General features: G+C 46.3%; 1 protein-coding gene across 4 annotated transcripts in view; it reads right to left on the bottom strand.

Moving 5' to 3' along the window:
* Positions 1-248: 248 nt before the first annotated feature.
* Positions 249-21,583, bottom strand: part of UNC79 (unc-79 homolog, NALCN channel complex subunit) — a 203,602-nt gene continuing 182,267 nt past the window's right edge. For 2 of the 4 annotated variants that reach the window (XM_045201960.2, XM_024567696.3), the window contains 8 exons: positions 19,872-19,949; positions 16,416-16,505; positions 14,302-14,477; positions 13,159-13,345; positions 11,492-11,689; positions 9,635-9,712; positions 2,973-3,014; positions 249-1,427 (listed from right to left, as the gene is read on the bottom strand). In XM_045201960.2, the coding sequence (XP_045057895.2) occupies positions 1,227-1,427; positions 2,973-3,014; positions 9,635-9,712; positions 11,492-11,689; positions 13,159-13,345; positions 14,302-14,477; positions 16,416-16,505; positions 19,872-19,949 (1,050 nt within the window). In that variant the 3' untranslated portion in view covers positions 249-1,226. The remainder of the gene's footprint in view (positions 1,428-2,972; positions 3,015-9,634; positions 9,713-11,491; positions 11,690-13,158; positions 13,346-14,301; positions 14,478-16,415; positions 16,506-19,871; positions 19,950-21,583) is intronic. The other 2 variants (XM_053928854.1, XM_045201961.2) reach the window with 1 other exon arrangement.

The following is a 21,583-nucleotide window of genomic DNA, read 5'->3' as shown; positions in this document are numbered from 1 at the left end:
TAACCAACATGAGAAAAAAAAAAAAAAGGAATTGTCTGATGCCCTTAACATCATTCCCATCGTTCTAACAAATATCATTTGGTGTCCTTCTCTCACCAAATGGCCTGAAACGAAGCCCTGTCCTCTTAACGATGGCACTTTAGTTTTAAGGGAAGTCAGAAGTTTTAAAAATTTAGAAGAAATGGTTATCAGGAACTAAACTCTAGCTCTATAAACTGATTTTAAAAAACCCCAGGCTCACAAAGATCATAAAAAATGCATTTAATAGCATGTCAGTATACAGCTCAAATGTATAGTCGGTCTTCTTTGAGTCAGTGCGTTACAGGGATAAAGAAGAGAAATATCATGTGTGAATGCACAGTTAAATGCTACGTGTGAGTGCTGCTGAGTCCTGGTGTCTCACACTATGAAAACTCCACTGTGGGAGACGTAGCTCCCGGTGCTCTGTGCCGGCGCGGGGGGTCGTCTGGTCCAGTATGCAGTCTACAGTTTTAAATGGAACTGTATACAAGTATTAACGAAAGAATAAAATTTATTATTCACAAAACTAAAGTGGTTATCAGAAAGCTTACAAGAAAGTACAGCCCAGAACTAATGAGTTGAAAACTAGTTTTAAAAATGATAACACATACTGGACGGTTTTGGAAAATGATATTATAAAACAAAGAAAACCATTGGCACAGATTAACCACCTAATTTCTAAGTGCACTTTGTAATGGTCCTTGCAAGCTGCCACTTTTCCCAGGGTAATGACAAAAAGCTTCAGTCAAGTGTCACTGGCTTATGGTGACGTTTTTGTTTTTTGTGTTTTTATTGCATTGCCAAGAGTGGATTTTAAGAAAAAACACTACAAAGGTTTCAAAAACCCTATTTATTCTCTATCATCAAAAATAGCAACAGGGGGACTTATACAACTTTTCTGTGAGTACCCACCAGTCTATTTTTTTTTCTTAAAAAAAATAGAAGTTAGTTAAAGAAAAATGATTTGGTTTTTAAAAAATAATGTAAGGAAACACTTAATCAGATAGCCCAAGGAGTCATCAGAAATATGTGTAGCAAGAAAGCTTCGCTGTTGGCCCTCTCTGGCCTTTGCACGTCTTGTACTAAACTAGAAAGAGAATGTACAGTACCAATATGTTCCCCAACCTGCTTGGATCAAAGTGTTTTGTTTGTTAAACCCATTATTGCTAAACCAGAGTGTTGACGCTGAGAGCCGAGGAGTCCACTCAGAGAGGATAAAATTGAGAGGCTGCTTCTGAGGACTGGATCTCCACCTGGGCCATTTTGAACTGGGTGCACTGCAGCCACTTGCGGAGCGCGGCCAGGCCGGCGCTGCTCTGGGCCGAGCCCGGCAGCGTCCTTAGGCTGTGGTGGTTGACGTTGTTCTGAATGGCCTGGAGGCGAAGCTGGAGTCCGGCTGATAAGTGCTGTTAAGAAAGGGCAAGACATTTCTCTTTTAGTTTCCTCCTTCCTAAAGTTCACGGTCAACTCAGGGAGCAGCAGCCTGGACTTCTGCAGGCAGAGCTTCCACGTGGCTCAAGGGCCGTCTGGCTTGAAGAAGGCTGCTCTCGAGCTCGGCAGTGCTCAGCACACGGGGTGTGGGCAGGTACCATGTTCTAGAGTCGGCCTGGCCCAACTCCACCCAAATCTCACCATTCCTATCTTGACTCGTCCACGGCAACGGGAACTTAACGCCAACACCAAATGTGCCCCCAGGAGCAGGGTGTGGTGGTGAAGTGGCCGCGCTCGGTGGCCAGACTCCCTGGGTTCAAATCCTGGCCCCTCTGTGGACTGCTTTGGGAACAAACTTTTTCAGTCTGTGTTTGGATTTTCTCATGGGCAAAGTGGGGATAGCACCTCACCCATTTCACTTGTAAGGATAAATGAGTTAATAGAGAGTGTAGAACAGAACGTGGCACATAGTAAGTGCTCACTTCATTTTTGTCAAGATTACAATCTCTCTGTTCTCATGTTAATGCACATGAAGAAGCTAGGTTATAAGTTTTCCTTATTTTTCCTAGCTTTTCACCACGGCCTGGTGGCCTCCTCTTAGCAGCCCACCCAACGTCCAAGGGCCATAGATCCTCATCAGGCATTGGGGGGGGACAACCTGGAAGGCCTCGAGGTGGAAATACGAGCACTTTCCACAGTAAAAACCACACTGGGGTGAGCTTCATCCACCAGAGGCCACAATCAGGACCAACACTGTGACTGGGACTCTGAGCCTGTAGTTGCTATTGACAGCTTGCTGTCTGGGTGCCTTGGTGTCACCCTTCTCCCTTCCACTAGCGTCCCTCCCCAACTCTGAGAAGAAATCCAGTAAGAAGGCCTCCCCCCGCCCACCACCGCCCCTGCTCCCAGGGCGGTAACAGGGCTCAGCGCCGGGTGGCGCGTGGCTAGCTTTGCCACCTTCGTGTCCAGCCCTGGTAACTCTGTTTCTTGGTCAGGGGGCGCATTTTGGCCCTGCGATGGCAGCGTGTCACTCCAGGCGGAGCCTAGCCGTGGGAAACGCACAGTCAGCGTGGTCCCCTCCGCTATGGGCTCTGTCCTAGTGACTCTCCCTTCTGGCCCTGCTTTCCTCCTATGAAAATGGCCTTCCTTCCATTCGAGGCTGTCCTTTCTTAATAGCATTCTTCCCATCACAAAATGTCAATTTCAGCGACCAGGAAACGGCGCTGGACGTGCCCTCTGAAGGCAGAACAGCTTTTCTGCCTGCATTCGAGTCCCTAACGGAGCCTCGTGGGACTCTGGGGTTCCACTCCTCCCCGCCCCACACCCTTCATCCTCATCAACAGTGTCTGCTGCTGGCCCTCGGCCACAGGCCTCTTACCTGGCCCACAGGGTCTGCCGCACTGTCAGCGCCCTGAGACCAGGAACAGGGAGAATCCACCTTTCTCCACAGTATGCAGAGCATGCGCGAGCCCTAGGATTCTCTGGAGGGAACTGAGCCTCGTCCACCTGGGGCGACTTACCTTGATATTTGACTGAATCATTGGCAGCCACATAGGTATCAGCTGTGTGGAGAAACACAGAAGCCTCGTTATCGCGGTTCTCCCTTCTCCCAGGTAAGCTTCCACGACTCAAGGGACAGCCAGGCACACTGAATCCCTTTGACGTCGCAAAAGGAAGCGGGTCCCTGCTTCGGAGTTACCCATTATCAGAAAAGCGTCTTTCTGTGGCCAAACCCTGCTGAGCTGGTGGCATCTGGAGGTTAATAAGTGCCCCCTGAGTGCCTGAAACACACACTTTAGAGTACATGAGTGATTGTCTCTTGAAAGCTACCAAGCACAGGAAATTAAATGTGTATTTATTTAATTAAATCCTCGCTTTCTTGAAATAGAATTTCCTCCACGGATCTTCAGACCCAAGCAAGCCTCTAGCAGCACGCAACCCTGTCTGTAGTCATTAGGAAAACGTCACTGGGAAGTGGTCAGAATGGTTGAGTGACAGAAGAAGACAAGCCTGGCTGTGATGTGGAAGGTGAGACCCGGCAAGAGTGAGTTGGCCTGGGGTTTGAGCAGGGCAGGTGCTCACGGCGGTGGGGGTGTGGGGGGTCGGGAGTGGGGGAGAGGAAGACTTTCACAGTGCAGGCAGCAGCGGGGCCTGGGACCTCCACCGCCTTTGATTCAGCCTTGCCCCCCAACCCCGTGCAGGCGCCCTGCCCAGGAGGGTGCAGGGGGCCCCACCTGACGCCTCCAACCCAGGCTCTCCTGTCTGCTTTGCTCTCTCGGGGACAGAACATAGCGTTTCTGCAAGTGTGTTCTTACAGAAATCAAGTCTGCTGGGATTTAAATGGGGGTGGGGGCGGGACTAGGGTCCAATGAGTCTGGGAATGCCAGTTTCGTTACTTTAGTACTGCCCAGGCCTTTCATATGTTGATATGCGTCGTATTACTCCCCCAATGCTACTTCCCATGGACCAAACTGTGCCCCCTCAAATAGATGCTGTAATCCTCACCCACACAGCCTGCGGTGTGGCCTCGTTTGGAAATGGGGTGACTGCAGATGGAATTAGTTAAGATGAGGTCATTTAGAGTAGGGTGGGCCCGGATCCAATAGGACTGGTGTCCTTATAAAGGGGGACATGTGGACAGAGACACGCACTCAGGAGAACGCCACGTGAGATGAATGCAGACATCTATGAGCCACAGAAGCCAAAGACCCCAGCGAACCACCAGGAGCTTGGGTTAGGGCCTGGAGCGGGTCCTCCCTCTGCCTCAGAAGGGACAGCCCTGTGACGCCTTGACCTCGCTCATACTTGTGACCTCCAGGACTGCAAGACGACAAGTTTCTGTCACTGAAGCCACCCAATTTGTCATACTCTGTTACAGCAGCACTAGCAAAGTCAGACAACAGTGCCCCGGGAAGCAAAGCCAGAGGCAAGAGTGTGCCAAGAGGGGTGGGCGGTGGGGGTTCGGGTGACACAGAAGGGGTGGTTCTCAGATGAGGCCACGAGAAGAGAAACCGTTCAGAAGATCAGAGGCGAGGCCTGTCATCATCCGCACAGATGCTCTGGGTGTCACATGAGAGACCGGATTTTATTCCCAATTCAACACAGCTTCTGGAGGGGCCCCTCGCCATGAGCAGACTGTGCTCCAGAAAGACGACTGTGGCAGCAGTCTGCAGACCAGGGGGTGGGAGGACAGGTAGGAGATGGGGGCAGCTCCAAGTAAGACAGGGACAGCATCGGGGATGGTGAAGGACGCTGCCTGCAGAGATAACCGTGGGGTCCGAGGACTGGTTTGCTCTTTGGGGCAAGGAAAAACTCAAAGAACAACAAGCTGAGGTTTCCAGCCTTGGCAAACTGGGGGGCAGCGACACATTGAACAAAATGAGAGAGCCAGGAAGAGAGATTTTGGGATAGGGGATAGTGTATAGGTGACCTTTCTCTTCACTAGTTAGGGCCATAGACTGCCAGTCTCACCAATTCATCAAATCATTAAAAAAATAATAATAAACCTGGCGAAGTGATAAATTATATTTCTCTCTGCTTTTGTTCCCAAAGCTAAAGTTGGCTGTAGTTCTGCTTTCAACATTCTATGATGTGTATGATTGGCTAATTTGACTTCCAGTGATGTTTACTCCTAAACACAGTGTTTAGGTTGCAGCCAGTTAATATTTAGTTTCTAACACAAATATTGTGTTTAGAAATGGAGTATGGTGTGTCCCAAAGGACGTAAGTGGACTAAAATTCAAAATATCAGAAAATGGCACCCTCTCCGAACCTCCCCCTGCCACTAACACTCATAACAAACTGTAGGGTCACAGGGGCTGGTGCCAGACGGAGCTGGGCTCCCTGACATCCTGAACTGGGAAATGTAAACTCGTCTAACCACTTCCTCCCTGGTGTCTGCAGAGCAAGAACCGAACCCAGCGGGTCCGCATGTCTGCAGACTGCAATCAACTCTCCACCTATTTGATATGGAAGCAGGCCCATAGGCTTCTTTATATCTGGAAAATACCTGAACTAACCTCTTGTCAAGAATCCTGAGGGGCCGGGGAGGGTAGGGGCTGGGGAGCAGTCAGAGCTCAGACCCTGGCGGACACCTTTCCGACCGCTGTCCTGTATGAGGCAATCCAGGGGGACAATGACATTGGTTTTAGAAGGGTTTTCATTATTTCCCCGTTGATGTGACCATAAGATACTAAAACATGACTACGAGGGACCTTCCAGTTTGTGACTTACAAATCACATGGCTAAAGGCTTCCGGTTAAATCTCATTATTATTGGGAGCATTATGTAATCCAGCAGTCATCCCACTTCAGGAATGCTGGTTCGACTTACTGAATAACATCCATTTCAGTTCCCTTTTGATAGTGGCACCTACGAAGCTGTCGGGGAGGATCAGATGGGATTTAGTTTAGGCTCTGTAATGTTATAATGAAGTTGGTTGGGTTTTTTTTTTCTGTTCCAGAAACAATATCTGAAAAACTAAAGAACAGTTGGAAAAAAGAGGTGTTTTTCATCAAAACAAAAGTAATCTCTGTTCTCTGACCTTGATTTATGCTACGGGATAAATTGAAGACACCTGCTTGGTTAGCTGTATTCGTTGTACTGCTGGTCCTCAAAATAAAAATCAGCTGCGGAATGCTCCCTTCAGTAAAGACGGCATAACAAAGGCCAGATTTACCCTTCTGCCCGAAACAAATGAAATTCCAGATGAAGTATGTGAGACACCGGTTTTCAGACGCCGGGCGTCAGCAAGGCTGGGCAGGGATGACTGAGGGAGAGGAGACACACAAGGCGAGCGCTACAATTAGCCCAGCTCCCGGTCTGGGGAGAGTTTTCAGGCAGCCGCACGGGGAGGAGGATCCCAGGCAGAGCTGGCAGTCCTCCTGAGTGGGGGAGAGGGAGCCAGGTGTCATGGGGGCCGCTGTGGCAAGTTTGAGAAGCAGAGTGCTGGAGAGGAGAGGGGCACACAGAGAGAGGAAGAACCCTGGAGACCTGTGACAGGTTCCCCTGAGTCTTCAGCTGAATGCTGACCAGTGCCACAGTGCCCAACGCCGAAGAAAAAAACACCCAAAGTTATTAGAGGGAAAAATCCCCGCTGATCACCTGGGGCCAGCAATAGTTCGTGTCTCCAGTCGTTAGGGCGGAAAAGCTTGGAAGTTACAGAACATGAAGTAGACTACTTGGGATATTAGCGGAGCCGTGAAGAAACACTAACCTAGACAAAATGCAGCTCTGATCCGACCTGACAATGCTTAAAACAGGTCTCAAAAGGATCAAACCGTCTCTAAGTAATTTAACCATGTCACAGAACACAGTTCAAGAATATTTATGAGAATGCAGAAATATCCAGCACCCAAGAAAATCAAATTCAGAATGTCAAGAATTCAATAAAAAATTACCAGGCATGCAAAGAAGCAGGAAAAAAATGTGACCCATAGTAAGAAAGGTCAAGTAATTAGAATAGACCCCAAAATGACACATAATAATTTGTAGACAAGGACATTAAAACAGTTATAACTACACTCAATACAGTCAAGAAGGTAAAGGAAATCTTGAATATGTTAAGTAGAGGCCTAGAAGAAAATAGTTAAAGAAACGTGGCTGATATTATTTTAAATATAGTGAAAACTGTAAATTCACAGATAAAAGCAGCTCAACAAACCCAAGCACAAGAAACATAAATAAAACTACACCAAGGAGTTTCATCATCAAATGGTTTAACAACGATGGTGAAGAGAAAAATCTTAAAAGCAGCCAGAGGGGGAAAAAACCCATATTACAGACAGAGGGGAAAAAAGATAAGAATAATATGGATTTCTTGTCAGAAACAAGGTAAGGAAGAAGACAGTGGAGAAGCAACACCTTTAAAGTACGAGGAAACAAATGCAAACACAGAACTCAATACCCAGCAAAAGTGTCTTTCAAAATGCAGGCAAAGCAAAGACTGAGGAGCTAGCTCTTCACCAGGAAACCTGCACAAGAAGTAGTACTTCTTGTAGCACAGGAAGCCATCTAGGCGGAAGGAAGACAGAAGCTTAGCTCTGCGTAAGGAGTAAAGAACACTGACAATAGCAAATGGAAACATGGCAATAATAACAAGTGTAAATAAATGTTAAAAAATTTTAATCTCTTTAGGAGATGACTGTTTAAATTGAATAATAACGTATGGTTTGGTATATAGAACATGTAAAAGTAAAGCATGTGGCAATACTAACACAAAGCCAGAAGGAGGGAAATGGAAGTGTGCTTACACTATCCAGGAAGCAGTACTGTATTTCTCCATGTGTAATGTGCACTTTTTTGACCAAATTTTCGAGGGAAAAACAAGGATGCACATTATACACGGGTAGTGCCTGAAATACCTTGTGTCTGTTCTTGCGTTTTACAATTATTTGTTACATAAAATTTCTTGTACCCATAATATGTTCAAAATAAATGCTAAAATTCCTTTATAATATGAAAAACAAGTATCTAAATATAAGTAAATAATTAAATTTAAAAATTTAAACGCAAGGTTTTGTTCCTGAAAGTTTGGGCCAAAAACGTGGGTGTGAGTACTCACGGGAGCGCACTTCACACAGCAAAACGCAGTACAGTACTTGGACGTAGACTGTGATACGTAAAAAACGCATATAGTCAACTCAAAGTCACCCACTGAAACAACAACTAAGACTGACTAATAAGATAACCACGAAACACACTTCTAAATACCCCATGAATCAAAGACGAAACCCTAAGGGAAATTAGAAAGTACTTTGGACTGAATGGGAATGAGAACGTATCAAATGTGGAGCAATGAGGCTCCAGCAGTGTTAGGGAATTCAGAGCACTAGGCGCTGATGACTGACAAGAAGAGCTTCTCCAATGAATGGTTCTCCGATTAAGGATCTCAGCTTCCTACTTAGGAAAACAGGAAAAAATAGAGGAAATTACATCCAAATTTAATCATTAAAAGTTCCATCCAAAAGAAGTAAGAAAAAGACAGAATAAGGGATAAAGAAGAGAGAGACAGCCAAGGAGCAAAACAGGAAGTTTTAAGATTCCAAACTGATGCACTCTGGGAGGGCGGGGGATGGGCGGGTGGGGTGTAAGGTGTCCAGGGTAATGGAATACGGAAGTCCTATAAGAAGAGGAAATACAAAGAATCAGTGAGACTAAGTGGTGTAATGATAGGAAGGAAAGGAAAAAGGGGAAATAAAAAGGTAAAGCGAGTCCTGGCTGGTGTGGCTCAGTGGATGGCATGTCCGCCTGCGGACCAAAGGGTCTCAGGTTCTGTTCCCAGTCAGGGCACATGCCTGGGTTGTGGGCCAGGTCTCCCAGTAGGGGGTGCATGAGAGGCAACCACACATTGATGTTTCTGTCCCTCTCTTTCTCCTTCCCTTTAAAATCTTTTTTTTAATTTTTATTGTTATTCAATTACAGTTGTCTGCATTTTCTCCCATCCCTCTACCCCACCCCAGCCAAACCCACCTCCCTCCCCCACCTCCACCCTCCCCCTTGATTTTGTCCATGTGTCCTTTATAGTAGTTCCTGAAAACCCCTCTCCCCACTATCCCCTCCCCACTCCCCCCTGGCTATTGTTAGATTGTTCTTAACTTCAGTGTCTCTGGTTATATTTTGTTTGCTTTTTTCTTAAAAAAAGATAAAGTGAGAAACCAAGGTCTCCTTTACTCTTTATACCCCAGTGGTATGTTTCTAGTGCCCCTGGATAGATGACAAATGCCTAGATTACTTTCGTACATTGTCCAGTGGTTTAGAACAGTAACATTAGAAACTAATTTATCTAAGAGGAAAGTACCAGCTAACAAGTCAAACAATCACAGGCTATTTTCTTTGGTTTTCTGGATATCTTGGTGACAGGTGAGCTGAGGCACCCCAACCAGTTTATATTACTATAGGGTCATTTTCAGACCAGTGTCCAAACCGATCGCTTGTGTTGCAAGCGATCACCGTCCGACACACTTAACCCAGTTAGAGTTGGTCGCAGTGGTGAAGCAAGAGACAAAATATAACAACAACCATTAACTGAAGGGTGGTTATATGAGCCTGAATCCTCCAGCCCCAGCACTGAGTGTTAAAATTAAATCACTTGTATTTTCCTCTTCAGAAGATACATTCAAATAAATCCACATTTGTTTTTAGGAGCAAGAAACAGTCTATAAAAATCATGAGATTTTCCTACCTTGACAAAAATTGTTGAATTGCATTCTTGCAATGCTTCCATTAAGCTAATCACATGGAGACACACCATTTCTACCATCTGAAAGAAGAAACATGAAGTCAAGTCCACTTCCAATAATACAGAAACCTTGCCGACTAGCTGCAGCCACAGAGAACCCGGGCCCGGGCCTGTGAGTTCTGCCTGCACAGTAACCAGAGGGGACCACAGGGGCTGCCGTTTATTCACCTCTGCAGCTTCCGTTGAAAGCTGAATTTTCAAAGCTCCAGAGCTTTTCCAATTGTCATGCCTCCCTCCTCTCCCTTGGGGCTGGCTGCCAAGGGAATTCGGGTATTGATCTCGCTAACCTGCCCTCTACTGATTCACAACACAAGATCAAGGGCTCCTGCTTCCTTCACTTCCAGCCGCAGAACTTGAGGCTTCCGCTCTCTTCTCCATTGTGATCCCGCCTCCGTGCCATTATCCGGAGTGGCTGTTTAATTTACTGCGTCTCTGTCTTTGGGTCTTTGGTCTCCGTGAAAAGGGCAGCTATGCTCACAACAGTTCAAAGGGACGGTAGCAATGCTATCCCTTGTTGAAAACTCTAAGGCGGGACTTTATCCACGTCAGGGGGACTTTATCAGCCTGGCTTACTTGGAGGAAATTTTCAGAATAGAATGCGTTCAAATTCACTTATAATATCATTATCCAAAAAGGATATTATATATCATTATAATATCCAAAATTCATCTGTAACATTTGAATATCAAAAGAGCCTTGAAAGAGCAGCATTAGGGCATCAACAAATGAACGACAATGGGAGGAAATTTTGAATCTCTAGCTTAATTTAGAGGTCTCCATTTCATCGTCTGTAAAATGGCAGAATAGTTTCAGCTCCACGTTCTTCTTCAGTCCCAGACGCTAAGGATCCAACCAACGTAATTATCTCACAGCAGCCAGAGCTGTTTGTGTACCCTAAAATTTTCATGTAAATGTCCTTTAAATTGAACTGAAACATCTCTCCCCATACAGAGCTGCCCTATAACACCTGCTTTTCCGAACTAAAGAAGTGCTTCACTAGGGAAATATGGAATCCCCTTTCCAATCTCTGGAACGCCCTTGGTGGGCCGTGCAGTGTTGACTTTCTGAGTACACTGGGATCACGGTCACAGTGTTCTTCCATCCCTTCCTTGCCCCTTGCACACGTGAAATCAGCTGCTTTCCCAGCTCAGAATCCTGTTCCAAAGCAATGAACCGAACTAAAGGTCTCCCTTGTACATTCCTTCCCTACACCCTCCAACCCTGACCCCGTGCGGACTAGTCCCAGCATGTTCAATGAAGTGCGCTCCTGCCAACTGTACCCTGTATCCAGGAAGGTCTGGAGCAGCCCCTCACCTGTGACGCAGCCATCCCCACTAAAGCGAAACTGGACCTGAAAGCTGGGTCCTCTTGGGTAACTGGAAAAGGTGAGGTTCTTTTCCAGTTCTGAGCCCTGAGGGTAAGGAGCGCATGTGGTTGCTCTGCTCTTAAAACTCCACAAAAGTTGGCCTAACTGGCTTTTTTCCAAAACTAACATGAATCTCCCTCCTAATTCTGGGTATTTGTAGCACCAAAAACAGCTCTTAAAGGTAGGAGTTGCATATACATTTCCTTTGGCACAAGACAGAGAAAACAAAAATTGTTTTTGCTTGACTGACTTGTTTGCTTTGTTTTTTATCAAATTCTTATGCGAGCAGAACATCCAGTTTATAATGTAAAAATTCACCAATCCATTCCTGTAACATTGCATCTGAGGTCTTGGAGACAGACGGTGGGAGGACTGGGAGTGGTCTACACTCATCGAGATTCCGCCTGAGAGGGAAAACCCACTTGTGAACTCACCACTTTGTTGTGGGCCATGAGCTGGAGGATGCTGGGTGTCACCCTGCTCCAGAACTCCAGCGCCGTCAGGACCGCGGTGAAGCTGAACTCATTCTGACTTTGGATGCTGGTGGCTACGGCACTTTGTTCGCAGTATACGGTCCAGAGCTGAGCAAAGATAAACGCATGGAAGAGGGAACACATGTGCAGCACGGAGGTCTGAGGGGGAACAAAAGGAAGAGCCGTTACCTTCTGGGGGGCTGGGCCGCTCCGCGGAACCCTCCCCGCACAGCTTAGCACAGCCAAAGCACCACGGACTCTGGCGGCCAGAGGCTGGGGGAGTTAGCTCCGGGCTCCAACTCCTGACGCACCACCTTAAAACAAGCTGCTCTGCACTCGGTCAGTGGGAATGGGCTTGGAGCACAAAGCTTCCTTTCAAAGAGGAGACACCTTAGTTTGCAGAATGAATCTACCCACCCCCTAGCCCTTTAATGAAACTGGCGTTCTCATCCCTTAACTAGGTTAGGAAGAATATCACTCTACCATTTTAGGGTGTTCTCCATCTACAACATGGGGATATGGTGCCTTCCTCAAAGAGTTGCAGTTAGGAGCACACGAGGAGATATATATATATAAACACATTGCCCAGCACTTAATAATCACACTACTAGCAGCAGCAGCAGCAGCAGCAGCGAAGATAGTATTCCTGCTGGTGGAAAAGACTGATTGAGTGAGCTCCTGCAATGTCCTAGGCACTGCGCTAAAAGCGTGTCCCAGGCTCGCTTTTCATAGATCACATCCATAATTCTCAAACCATCCCCTCATCTATTTTACAGAACAGAAACCAGAGCTCAGAGAGGTTAACTTTTTCAAAGTCACAAAATTACAAAGTACCACTGTTAAGAATCCAATACAGATCTGGGTTGAATATATCAGAAACTGACGGCCTAATTTCTCCTGCAAACATCATTCGGGGGGCGGGGAGCGCTCTGTTTTATCAGAGTCAGCTTGTCCTGGCCCAAACCCCCCATGACCTCCCAGAACTTGCCTAAGCTCTGAGAAGGGGCCTTAGCTCCTCAGAGCTACTTAGTACCAATGTGCCCCGTTTGCTTGTACTGGCTCACGATGGACTGCTGCCCTGGGTTTACTTTCTTCCCTGAAGCACGTCATCTGTCTCTACAATTCACAAAGTTCCTCTCCATAGGTGATTCTAATGTGTAATTTAGTGAGTCCCCAACTGGCCTTCCGATTTTCATTTTGTATCTTCACACATTGCTAGCGACTTGAGTTGCAAAGGTAGTGCATGAAGAACCACTGGTAGATAGAGCATAAGTTTGCCTCCACTTCATACCTGGTTCTAAAAGCTGATCACAGAATTTGTATTGTATTTCTAGCCTCTTATTCCTCTTCATTATTTTGAGACAGAAATGCCTAGGAAGCTGACTCTTGCTTGCTTCCGTAATTTATCTTCATAAAAGTGAAGCGAAAAACAATTTAGGGGGAAGAAAAGAGTGTCTGGGAATTTAAACAACTTTAAATAAGGCATTAGCACCAAGTTGCTTTCCTAATATCCACAGGAGGGCCACTGATAAGATGCATTTTCTTCTCAGAATAAACGTAATCGGCTGATAAAGGTTTCCATTAGCAATTTCGGTGCATATGGTCTCAGTCTTGCTGAAATCACTTACCTTTGATTGCTCTGGAAATCCAATCAGGATAACAATAAGGTGGTCTGCAATGTGGGAGCCTGCATCCAGAGGTATGGGCAGACAGGGAGAAGAGGCGTTTGGACACACTGCATTGTGAGTGAGGGACCCCAGAAGCAGCCAGGACAGCAGCCGGATGTGGGAGACACACTCGATGAATTCTTTAGGTCTATCAGAGAGGAAGGAAGTTAAAGGTGATTTTACCCTCTCTATTTTGTTGGGTACCCACAAATGCTTATTGATGGACAGGATGGGAAGTGTGGTTTTGCAGGCAACTACACACAAGAAAACACCAAGGTGACACAGTGCCAACAAAACAATGTATCTGGTAGTCTCTGACCCCACTCTAATCCTGGACCTAAGCTTTCTGAGCAAAGAGCAGCCTTTGGTGACACAGGATTATATGCCGTTCTTCCACAGACCTGGCTGCCTTTCTGACGACCTTCTCTTTCGAATCTCTTTCCTTTCCACTCATTAGGAAGTCTGGCATCCCCGCCAGCGAGGAGGGAACAGAGGAGAAGATACAACACACAGCCACCCGTTTCCCTGCTCGCTGATACTCTTCTCCTCCTGCCCTCCTCACGCCCCAGTCTAAACCTGTCCTCCAGCCAGGAAGTTAACCGTGCAAAATGGCACGCTCGCCCCTGCTCCGAGTTCCAAAGAAACACCCTCTCTCCTTAGCCTCCCGTAGAGGCAGGATCAGGGGCCCACACCTCCCTGCACTCCATTTCATCACTGCCCCAGAACTTGTTCCAGCTGCAGTCGAGCTCATTGAAGACAGAAGCTATGGAAGTGCTCAATAAATGCCTGTGGATTTATTTTGTGAGTTGAAATTAAGAGTTAAAGTGGTAAAGCTCCAAGGTTCCATCATCCCTCAGGATGACCGAGGTTTTTGTGTGAGGGCAAGTTTCTTTTACTGGCAGCAGGTCATGAGGTGCCCAGGCTCAAAAATGCCACCAGGTCAGCAAGTGCGGATGGAGATGGGTGTGGGTTCCCATCTTCCCAACCAATCACATTCCACTCCCACAAATCTTCAGCACATTCATTTGCTCTGGCTGAGCCCCAGGAAGTGTAGGGAGCTCCCTGCTGTATTGGTCCTCATGGCTGGAATGCGAAGGGCCTTACCCTTGTTGCATCGCTGAAGGGGGATGATAGAGCCAAGGCAGATAGCGAATCACAGCTTTGTTATCTCTGTGGTTGCCCCGGGAGATTTCCATGGCTGCGATTTGGGCCAGCCCGACTTTGAGGTGTCCACCAAAGGTATCTTCATGCAGAGGCTGGGAACATGTCTTCATGTGGTTCTAAAAAACCAAATGGGGTTTTGTGACTTTGGCAGAGTACTTGGAGATATTTCAGCCTCTCATTAAAATGATCAGGTTGTCATTTCTGCACCTTCTGCCTCCCCTCCCAACATACAATCCACTGAAACTTCAGTAGCTTCCCACCTTAGGGTAAAGAAAACAAAACTCCTCTGCATAACCGCAAAGGCCTGGAATGACCTGACCGCGGCAGGGTTCTGCATCCTACCCTGCCTTCCGTGGTCCCGCTGCCGTGGTCCCCTACCGTCACAGGCCATTGCTCACGCTGCTCTCGCTGCCTAAACTACTGCACCTGAGTCTCTTCACCTCATTAACTGCTATTCATTGTTTGGATTTCAGCTCCAGTGTCACTTCTTCCAGGAAGCCTCCTCCCTGGCTAGGTCATATCAGCCTGTTAGAAGTGCACCTGTCTCTGTCTACCCCTTCTTCATAGCAACTGTGAAAGTCACAATTTTACTTTAGTCTGTATGAAATCTTCATTAGTTACCCTCCACTGCCAGACTGTAAGTTAAATGAGGGCAGCTACTGTATTCGTTGATTGTTGCATCCTAAATGCTTAGAACAATGCCAGGTACATGATGGGCGCTCAATACACATTTGTTGAATTAATTTAGAAAAAGTTCTTTGCTCAGTGTGGCTTAGCGAGTGGAAAGAGGACTGAACTGGGAGTTGAGACCTAGATTAATCAGTCTCACGGCCAGAGAAGCCATCTGCCCTGTCACCTTCTCACGCATTTGCTAACACTGTGTAAAATCAGACAGGTGGGTGCCGTCCGTAGCCCCCAACCTTTCAATCATCAGGGATTCGTCTTTTTATTTTTGTCTTCATTTTGAAAGTGGCTACATAAAACAAGCTAAAAATGTGTAGGTAACAATTAATCTCTCTTCCTTGTACATTAAAGTCATTTAGGTGTAGGCAACCAAATTCAGCAACCAGTAACCAGTGTAGGGTCAAGCGCTAGGGGAGCTTCCTTAGAAATGACTGGGTTTGGATAGTGTGAGAAATCATCATTTTAAATTTTGATTCTACTTTCCACTAGGATGTGCAAACCTATTGGTGTCCTAAGAAATGCTTAGCTCCTCGGAGCAGAGTCTGGTGCTGATCTGGGTGCTGAAGGGGCCATGATTTTAGCTGAGGAACCTCTGCCATGGCTGTATCTGTTTGTCAGACAGGAACCACTTCATGCCAGATGGCAATCTGGCTGCTCTCTGGGCCATGCTGAGGTTCTCTTCTGCCCTCTGTCTAGGGCCTTCCTTAAATCTCTTTTAGTAGACTCGTGGTAGGGAAGTTGACTTGCATCAGCAATTCATTCCACCCTACAAAACCATCAATAAACTCAACAAATGCACTGGGATTTTGCCCATTTGCAAATTAAAGTGTGTTCTATTCGCTTGTCTTTAATTATTTTCTTGACGATAGCTTCAGTGCAGATAAGCACCACGAACAGCTTACACCGGCATCGTGTGTTACAGTGTACAGGTCTCCTCACGTGCATTATCTCACAGCGAACCTTGCGACCGTCAGCGAAGGTAGATACTACCAGGCTTTTTCTGCAGACGGGGGAACTGAGGCTCTAGGCAGCTAAACGAGGCTCTGTGGAAAGCTGCTGCTTTGGGAGTCACTACAGTCCTAGGTCAAGCCCGACTCTACACTTACCAGCAGGGTGACCTTGAACAAATTACTGCACCCCCTCAGGCCTCAATTTCTGTGTTTGTAAAATGGGAATAAGACCTCAATAGGGCCGTGGTGAGGACTGAGTAAACGGCAAACGGAAAGTGGCGCACGGCTGGTGCCATGTAAATGTCCTTCCCCGCTTCGCTGAGGCGCAGCTCGGTCCCCCAGACTGCCCAGACGCGGGCTTGTCCAGGGAACAGTCAGGCCCCCCGTCCGGTCTGCTGGGACGGGCCCACGCACGCTCACCTTCAGCTTCGTCAGCGTGTGCATGTCGGCCATGAAGTCCAGCACCTCGCCGATGGACTGCCGCGCACACTCCATGGCCGCCGTCCCGCACTGAAACACAAGGACACCGGGGATGTGCACTCCAGTCGTGCACAGCCTTCCTCTCTGCCCCGACCGCCGCGACTGTCTGGCTCTGACTCCACGCCGCTTGCTAATGAGTCGTTTCATTCTCTGGGGTTCTGACTCACTCTGCTAAACTCCGCACACGGTCTGTGCCCGGCCGCCCAGAGCCGGGACAGACTCTGGGACAGACGTGGATCAAAGGTTTGTGGTGGAGGGCAAAGAAACAGCCCACAGGCACGGGGATGACATGCATTTCCCCACGGGGCGATTTAACTGGCTTCTGTTCGGTTGTTTTTCAATCAGTTGGTATACGAAGGGTTAACTGATGGAAAGCCATTAGTGTCAGCCTTTGTGACATGAGTCACACTTAAACTACCGTGACACTTTATCACTCTGTGGAGTCTTAGATACATATAAAGTATGTGACACCAAATTCCACACCAGAATCTTGACTTCCTCTATTAAAAAATAAAAAATTATAAACAAGTATTGTGTTTGCCAGAAGAGTCGGCAAGTTTTATACTCAAGCCCAGTCACTGACAGCGTGACTCATGCGTGGTAGGTACACGATTAAGTAGACAGGTGTACGTACTACTGATCTCCTCGTTGCAGATAAACACACAAACAAACGGTCGTCTGGCCCAGACACTGGCAGCCGGTTTGGGAAGTTTTAAAGGAAAAGACAGCATCCTGTGTTTCAGGTGATTAAATGGCACAAGCCTGCTCTCTCGGGGCGATGCGGGGAGTGTAGGGTCATAAGCAAAAGACGGGAAATGAACAGCCGGGCTGCCGCATCAAAGCGGCAGGAGAGAAGCCCGCACGTCGGTTGGGGTTTAACGTGGATCAAAAGCAGGCCGTCTCTGAAGCCATCTGAATACCAGGCGAAGCCTTTCTCAGCTTCCTCCAGGAAAGCCTGGAACACCACGTACTTAACCAGCTCGCCCAGGCAGAAATCGTTTTCCCATATTCATGTCAATCGGCACCTCACTGAACTATATCACCTTCGCTCTCTTCTAGGATGTCACGCCTGTCAGGCCGCTGACAGGCTGACAAACAGGAAAATAAGGTCACTGGCAGCTCTGTCAGACTGGTTCCCAAGCATTTCATAAGTTCTAAGCTTCTCTTCTTTTAATTCAAATCGAGTGAGGGGATTATAAAAGGTTATTGTGTTCCTGCTTTTGGAATATTAATCCTTTAATGCAAGAAAGGATTTCCCCCCGATTTATTCCATTTTCTCTGACCTTTCACATGTCATGCGAACAGAAGCGTACGCTCTGTTCTCGCACTTCTTGAAAGGGATTTGTTTCTTTCACAGGCAATATTTTGTACCATTTCAAGTAGGCAAATGTCACAGAAAAAATTACTAACAGCATTTTTTAATATTTATCCTGTAAGTTTAAACTGCAAAAAAAAAAAAAAAAAAAAGAGAGAGAGCAAAGAATTTACTATTCCCCAGTTACATTTGCTCTAAAGGCAGCAGCTCCATCTAAGAAAAGCCCTAAAATACCCTTCATAGGCAGGATAACCTCAGCAGGCCATCTTCACTTATAAAACAGAGAGTGCAATTTCCAATCCCTGCCCCCCTTTTCTACTCTGCAAACCACCGACATAACCTTAGATGCGTTACCAAAAAACCCTAAAGGGTCACACTCCACCTGTTTCAGAAGGCCTGTATCTATTTCAATGGGAAAGCTGATGATAAAGATGTTGAAAACATACTCTAACCCCAACACACGAATTGAAGTGAATCATATCCAATTCTCCCTCAAAACTTAGGTTTGATTTTAAAGTTACACTGTGTGGAAAACTTGGAAAATACAAATTAATGAAAAGAGAAGGAAAAATCACCATGACCCGAACTCCTGCCACCGTGAATCTAGCCCCTCCACTCTTAACCACTCTTCTACGGCACATCCACATGCAGGATGCTCCGCAGCCATTACACTTTGGGGAGAATGCTTATGGCACGTGAACCTAGCGGCACTTGTGTTATGGTTTCAACCGGGTTTAGACAAAGAGAAAGAAAATACATTCATATGTTAGCAATAAAACTTTCTGTGTTCAATGATTACTTTTCCTCTCTCATAAAAGTTCAACACGTCAAAAAATAAATATAATAGTTTTAAAAAATATTTAGTGTTGTGGATAAAATTGGTATACTTATAAATGTAAATTTGCCCTGGCTGGAGTAGCTCAGTGGATTGAGTGCCGGCCTGCGAACCAAAGGGTCTCCAGTTTGATTCCCGGTCAGGACACACGCCTGGGTTGCAGGCCAGGTCCCCAGTATGAGGCACGTGAGAGGCAACCACACATTGATGTTTCTCTCCCTCTCCTTCTCCCTCCCTTCCCCTCTCTCTAAAAATAAATAAATAAAATCTTTAAAAAAATTTTTTTAAATAAATGTAAATTAATAAAACCTTTTTGGAAAACAATATGAGAATAGGTACCATTAAGATATTCCTACTCTTTCAGGAATTGTATCTAAGGAATTAATCCCAAGGACATAATTCAAAATAAAGGTGATGATAGGAAACTGGAAAATATATAAATTTCCAGCAATATGGGAATAAGCAAATTAGGACAATAAATAGATCAAAACATGGAAAAATAAAACAACAGAGTTAAGATTTTGAGGCAGAGGAATTTATAGGTGACCCTTTTCCTTTATTAATTTTTTTCTCCTGAAAATTTAAATAATTGTTTTCAATGAACAATATCTCTAAAGTTTCTGAGTTTGTTGCAGTAAACTTGCTGTCGGAAATTGCGGTTCCTCATCTTCAATCCTGTCGTGATCATCTTAGCACAGTTTACCAAACAGTTCGCTAGCTGATAACAATGGAAACTTCTTCGTTTTCAGAGGAAATATTATAAAGGAAAACAAGGCATTACAATGCTTATTTCTTTCTGGAAGTAGTTAAATCAAACTGGTTCATGGGAGCCAACATAAGAAAATAGATTCTGGAAAAATGGAACTTAAATTAAATCTATTCTTTTTTTTCCACTACCATTTCTCCCCCCAAACCCCTTTCTCCTCCCCACACCCCCTCCTCCCTGCAGTCGCCACACAGTTGACGGGCTCCATGACAAATCTGTTCTTTAAATCAGGTCATTTGTTTCCTGTCCTTAACTCGCTGCTTCAATTTTACTCCTGTTCCCTGGAATTAGAAGTTTCCGAGGGCTGGGATTATTTTAAATTTTCACTAGTGCTCTCGCTAAAAAGATGCTACTACATTTTCAATTTCACAGTGCTTGTTCTATCCAAGTGAACCGGACAGAGGCCAGAAATTCCTCTTTGCTAAATGAGGAAAAGAGAAAACACATACAACGTGGACAAGTAATTCAGTCAGGACTTACTCCAGGCACAGAGGCGATCATCTGCTTGCTCAGGATTGTCGACTCCGCTAGTTTGGTTCCAGCATCTGCACAAATAAACTAATAAGAAATTGAGAGGATAATTATTTTTAAGAGCATGGGCACAGTAATAAGTAGCTTACAATTGTATTAACTTGGCTTAAATTCACTCGTGTGTACTTTCGTGACCATCTGCCTTGGGTTTGTGGCACTGGATCACCACGCCAGTGGGCTCCTATCAGAAACCCAGAGTCACACACCTGAGAGCGCATGCCGACCCTCACTTTACCCCGACGGCTCAGCAGTGCTGGGAACGCGCCTTCGGTCAAGCAGGCAAGAAAAGATGTCAGTACCGTCGTATTAATTCCGAAGTTACTCTGCTTGTTCCTCAGCGCTTCTTGACAGTTACTGAATTTTCCAGATTTTCCCACACTTCTATCATTTTATCACACATGTAGAATGAAAGCAGAAAAACCATCACCCTCAGTGAGCATTCCAGCTGTTTCTTCCCCTCCAAGGCCCCTCCGCGCCTGGCCTTCCTTCTCCCACTTCACTCACACGCATCCTCTGTGTGACAAGGCCCACTCTCCTGCTCTGTGTCCCCCCAGGACCTCGCACACACTCCACTGCCACAGTCACATCAGACTGCAACGGCCTGCCAGTCTATTCCTTAACCTGCCAGGCGCTCTTCTCGAGCACAGACTCAGTGCCCCTCACCCCTGCACTAGCTTGGGGCCTCACCCCTCAGAGGGGCTCGGCCAGAGTTTGTGAAGTGAATCGACTGATCGGTTGTGACTTGAGATCAGGACAAGGGTGGATTTGCCAGATTACAATGTAATCTCCTTCACGGATCCTTACAGATGTTTCCCGCTTAATGCAACAGCCCACGCTACAGTTTCAGGGGAAAAGCCTGTAGAGTTTGCTATGAGCTATTATTTCCTGGTTGATTTCCCTCCCCTGGCCCCTGCCCAGTGGCCGCAGGCACTTGGGGACCCAAAGCTGCCACTGTGCAGAGTTCAAAGCTTGGACAGCTCTTCCTTCTAATTCATTTCGCTCTCACACTGGAAGAGCACAGAAAAGGTCAGAGTTCAGCGAGGCAGGCTCAGATCCTGTCAGACTAGGAGAAGCAACAGGCACCAGGGTGGCAGAGAAAACCTCCAAGAGGCCTGACAAGGAGCAGGAACCAGTGTGCTGCCGACTAATCAGGGATCAGAATCAAAGCGTTATCAATGGGTTTTGGCTAACAAGGAGGAGCTATAAGCCAGAGGCCTTCCGAGGTCAAGAAGCCCTTAGACATCTTGTTCAAGGCCACCAGCTGGTCTTCGCGTGTGTTCCTCCAAGAACGGTGTTTCAGTACAGGTGACTGGGCAGGGAGAGGACAGCAAGCAGAGCTGTCTCTGAAAGCCACATGGAGGGGTGACACATACCTCCACACTCACTTTCTATCATTTCCACTTGCCTCACATACAGTTACAGGAGGCTGAAAAATCTACTTGGCCGTCAACTCCAAATCTGGCAAAGAAAGTGCCAGCTTGTAACATCTAGGGAATACCTAAAATATTCCATCATCGTATTCATGAATGCTTATGTCTGCTCTTCTAACTCAGGCTTATTTCTAATACAAGGAAAGGTAAATAAATCAGGACTTTTTTTTTTTTTTTTAAAGTGAAGCCTCTCACTTCGGCCAAAACCTGTAAGAAAAAAACAACAAAAAA

This window comes from Desmodus rotundus, chromosome 7 (genome assembly GCF_022682495.2).
Source record: "Desmodus rotundus isolate HL8 chromosome 7, HLdesRot8A.1, whole genome shotgun sequence".
NCBI classification, from domain to species: domain Eukaryota; kingdom Metazoa; phylum Chordata; class Mammalia; order Chiroptera; family Phyllostomidae; genus Desmodus; species Desmodus rotundus.
This window is presented reverse-complemented; position numbering and strand designations above follow the sequence as displayed.